This window comes from Penaeus chinensis, chromosome 17, assembly GCF_019202785.1.
Source record: "Penaeus chinensis breed Huanghai No. 1 chromosome 17, ASM1920278v2, whole genome shotgun sequence".
Lineage (NCBI taxonomy): Eukaryota > Metazoa > Arthropoda > Malacostraca > Decapoda > Penaeidae > Penaeus > Penaeus chinensis.
Window position 1 is genome coordinate 21,189,828 of NC_061835.1, and position 5,000 is coordinate 21,194,827.

At 40.5% G+C, this 5,000-nt stretch overlaps 2 protein-coding genes across 2 annotated transcripts in view; both read right to left on the reverse strand.

The window, feature by feature from the left end:
• The window catches only part of LOC125034096 (piggyBac transposable element-derived protein 4-like), a 2,226-nt gene extending 581 nt beyond the window's left edge, over positions 1-1,645 (reverse strand). Inside the window, exon 1 of the mRNA XM_047625737.1 lies at positions 1-1,645. This exon is cut by the window's left edge and continues 48 nt beyond it. Coding sequence (XP_047481693.1) covers positions 1-1,645 — 1,645 coding nt within the window.
• Positions 1,646-4,900: 3,255 nt separating this feature from the next.
• The window catches only part of LOC125034303 (N-acetylated-alpha-linked acidic dipeptidase 2-like), a 39,286-nt gene continuing 39,186 nt past the window's right edge, over positions 4,901-5,000 (reverse strand). Inside the window, exon 18 of the mRNA XM_047626070.1 lies at positions 4,901-5,000. This exon is cut by the window's right edge and continues 129 nt beyond it. Within this exon, the coding sequence (XP_047482026.1) occupies positions 4,928-5,000 (73 nt within the window). The 3' untranslated portion in view covers positions 4,901-4,927.

Consider the following 5,000-nt stretch of genomic DNA (forward strand, 5'->3'; position numbering starts at 1 on the left):
AAGGTGACCGGGGAGATCGCGATGGTGTTGCCGCTCGCTGAGGTGTCACGCTCCTTGTCCTCCTCACCTTCAACCCCGTCGGCCGCTGCAGCAACTCAGCTATAAGCTGGACGCGGAATTCCAGTTGTGTCATTTTTCCGCCCATCCACTTATGCACTGCATGCGCATTTATTATAGCCATATCCAGCAGGTTGTAAAACAATTTCACATACCACTTATTCGTTTTTCTAGCTGCTGGATATGACTGAGCTAGCTGGTCGCTTATGTCCACTCCTTTCATCCCTTTGTTGTAGTCGACTATACTCAGAGGTTTTCTTCGGACCTCCCCTCTTCTATTGGGTGGGAGGTCGACCATCTCATCTCCCCTGTGGATGGTCGACAGGATGTTGACTTGTTTCTTGTCGAACCATGACATCGCCAACATCCCTGCCCTCGAGGTCCTGATGTCGACTTCGCCCTTCTTCTTCACAGATAAATCCTTTGGCATGAACTTTCTATTTAGTCTTACCGTGCCGACGGTCTCTGTCTTCCGGGACTGTAGGTAGTGGAAGAGGGTGGGCGAGGAGTACCAGTTGTCAAGGTACAACTGGTACCCCTTTTCGAAGAGACCTGCTTCATGCATAAGGTCTACGACTGCCTTCATGCTTGCGGGGACGTCACTTCGGTCTTGCCCCATGTAAACTCGGAAAGCCGAAGTATATCCTGCTGCCTTACCGTCACTGGAACATAGTTTGTAGACTTTCATGCCAAACCTTGCTCTCTTGGACGGGTTGTACTGGACAGCATGATGACGTCCCCTGTAAGCCCACAGTGACTCGTCGACAGCTATCTTCTCCTCCGGAGTGAAGACTTCCTTGAAGGTCCTTTGCAGCGTGTCCATTACAGGCCTCAGTTTCCACAACCTGTCGTCTGCTGCTGCTGGATCTTCGTTGTCACTGAAGTGGAGGTTCGCTGTCAACAGGTCATACCGATCCCTCGTCATAGTCTGACGGAAAACAGAGCTGTTCAAAAGAGGATTATCACACCAATAATGCCTGTAAGAAGGTCGGGGCTGTACACCCATTAGAAGACGAAGACCTATGTACTTCTGCAGCTCCTCTGCAGTGCTATCTTCCCAGGCCTTCATATGCGACGATTGGTGTTGCGGGTGCTGCTCAGCGTACAAGTTCGTCTGGGTCTCCAATGTCTGCCAAAGGTCAGGGGGGAAGAAACAGTCCAGGATCTCCCTGGGCGTTGAGTCCTCCTCAAGTCCCAGTTCCTCCTTCAGGCCTGGAGTACCGCAAAAGCCGTGGCGACGCGGCACGTTCTCCTCCTTGAACCAACCTTTCCAACCCTTGGACCCAGGGGCGTTGCGGGCGGCATGGCGGCGGGCGTACTCCGACAAAGGCTCATCGGAGTCGATGGAGGTGTCGTGGGCAGAGACGTAGTCAAGAGTGACTTCGTCCCGGTCCAACTCATCATATGTGCAGTCACTATCTGCATCGTCCCCGTCGTCGAAGTAGTCAGGATCGTCTACCTGATCCTCGTCCACTTCTTCCTCGTCCTCCCAGTCGGAGTCTCCGAGCAGGGGAACGGCAGGCACTGGAGCGACGACGGGTTCGCGGGATGTCGATGGCTGAGGCTCACCCACGTCCGTGAAAGACATGAAGCCTTCACGGGCGTGTGCTCCCCTCGTGGCAGTGGGCGCTAGTAAATCGCTTCTGCGGCCAGATGGTCGGCCAGCAGAAAAGCGAGAAGCACGAGCGCGAGAAACTGTGAGAATACGAGGCATGTTCAAGGAACAGAGGTCTGGCTAACAGTGATCTTAGTCAAAAGGTAAGGTCATAGGAAACCTCGTCACCGTCAGATTTTTAGCCGGCCTCGTTTGTATAATTGCATACGACCTCGTTTCCAGAAGAATGCTTGTTATGGGGTAATGGGGGAGGAGGAATGAGGGATCTCCTCAAGAACGAATCTCCGTCACCTCCGTAGCTGACTTCGTTTGTGAAGATAGCAAAAATGACTTAGTAACATTGTTCATGTATTTGTCTTACATAATAGTCTTTATACATTTATATGATTATGATTATGTAACAATATAGAGCCTCATTAGCATGTATTCTCCAAAAATGAATAGAGATGTAAAACGTTATTGAAAGGTGAGTAGGGAAGTCCGTAGATTCGATGTTTTCTTTTATAAAAATTCGCGAACAAATGTAAAACGCGAAATAATCAATTTTGGTGTGGCTGAGAATGATTTGCGTCATCAGATAAGTTTGTATATATCACCTCGTCACCATCACCTTTTTAGCGTACCTCATTTGTATTATTTCCAGCACAAGATGGGGGGAAGAGGGGGGGGGGGCGAAATGTGGGGATGGGGGGGACTGGGGGGAACAGGGAGGGAGGATGGGGGCATGGGGGGAAAGGGAACTCAAGAACAATCTCCATCAGTTTTGTGGGAATGGAGTGTCCAGAAAAAATAAAAACGTAAAATTGAGACCGTCATCACTCATGACGCCCGGCAGCAAGGGTGCCGTCACCTATCATGACGGCCGGAACATTGGCCAGTAAGGTGCCGTCATCTCTTCATGCCACCCGGAGGATTTGGGTTAAAAGCAACGAATAAGTGAGAGAAAGGAGAGAAAGGTTCAATTAAGATAATAACGATTGTTTATGAACAAGAAGTTCTTTTCAATCAGTTTATAAAACTCAGTTAAAATGGTCATCTGCCTCTTTGAGACATTTCCTATAAACCTGTTTCCTATAAGCTTTACAATTCTAGGAATTAAACTCTTTATTATTCTTATCACAACCGTCATTGTTATTATTTTTATTATGATTATTATTTTCCTTATCATCATCACTTGAGAAAAGAAGTTACGTTACCCCTCCCCCCCCCCCCCACATTATCTCCTCGCCGTTGCCTTATTGCACATAATAGAAGCTTTTTCTTTTTCTTTTTCTTTTTTCCTCCTCTAAAAATAGCGAAAGAAGATACGGCAAAACACCACCCGGCCTTCGGGCTATCTCATTAATGACTTGGAGTCTTCTAAACAAATGGTTAGTATTTCTTTCATGATTGACATTGATGGATGTTTGATGCTTGCTTTTTTTTGTTTTTGTTTTTGTATTTGTTTTTTTTGTTTTCTTTCGTTCCTTTATGCTGATTTGTAAATCTTTTTAAATGCATCTATCGTCACTTACTTAAAATGCGTCTTTCGTTGGCTGTACTTGGGGCAAGTCAGGTAACTGGTTACTTCTTTCTCAACAGTTTTTATTATGTTTAGTTTTGTTTTCTGTAAGATTACTGTTACTTCACATCGTGTGTTGATATTCGAATAACTGAAGTAATTAAGTTATTCTTGTTTTACCTTTCTATTGGTTTTAGAAAGGTCAGGATTACTTTACTCTATGTTTTGATTACTGTTTGGATTTCGTTGGCAAGAACAGGTCTCCTGATTGTAAGAAAAATCACTTGTACTTTCTCAATTCACACATAGGATAAATTTACTTTATAGTCTATACAACCTATATGAGGAAAAGAAAAATCAAAAGGAATCATACAACCCACCCAGAATTACCCAGGAAATTGCTCGTCCAGAATATAAAATTGTATAAATTTGATGAGAGCCAAATATCTGTTAATTTTTTTATGGTAGATTCCTGGATATTTGTAGATGAGAATTAATGGTATTGACAGTTTTTGAAAATATGACATATATATACATATACATATATACATATATATACATATATGCATATATATACATATATACATGTATATACATATATACATATATATACATATATACATATATATATACATATATACATGTATATACATATATACATATATATACATATATACATATATATACATATATATACATATATACATATATATACATATATACATATATATACATATATACATATATACATATATATACATATATACATATATACATATATATACATATATACATGTATACATATATATACATATATATACATATATACATATACATGCATATATATATATTATAATATATATGGATATCTATATATATATACATATATATGTATATATATGTCTATATATATATACATATTATAATATATATGAATGTCTATATATGTATATATTCATATATATATATATATATATATATATATATATATATATATATATATATATATATATAATCTATATATATATATATATATATATATATATATTTATATATGTATATATATATATATATGTATATATATATGTATATATATTTGTATAATACATATATACACATATATTATACATATACATATTATACATATATATATATATATATATATATATATATATATATACATATACGTGTGTGTGTGTGTGTGTGTGTGTGTGTTTACATATATATACATATACATATATATATATATATATATATATATATATATATATATATATATATATACATATACAATAATAGCAAATATTCAAATATAAAAAGAAATGTAAATATTTTAAGGCACAACCAGAGACAAACTCTAACCCCTCACCCCCCTCCCTCACCTTTTCCTTCCCTCCCTTTCCCCATCATTCACTTCTAATTCACCCCCTTCCCCCCCGTACCCCCTCCCCCTTCCCCATTATCTCTTTCCTCTTTCCTCCTTTCCCATTCCCCCTCCCATGATCCTTTTCCCTCTTCCCCATTTCCCCTTCTCTCTTCCCCCTTATTCATTCCCCTTCCCCATTTCCCCTTCCCCATTTCCCCTTCCCCCTTCTTCATTCTCCATTAACCCTTCCCCATTTCCCCTTCCCCCTTCTTCATTCTCCATTAACCCTTCCCCATTATCCCCTTCCTCCTTCCCCATTTTCCATTCCCCTTCCCCATTAACCCTCCCCCCCTTTCCCACTCTTCATTTCCCCATTTTCCTCCCCACGCTAAATACTGTGGAAATCTTCCAGGAGACTGGAGGCTCTCTGCACCAGGATAGTGAGGTCGGAGATGTGTCTT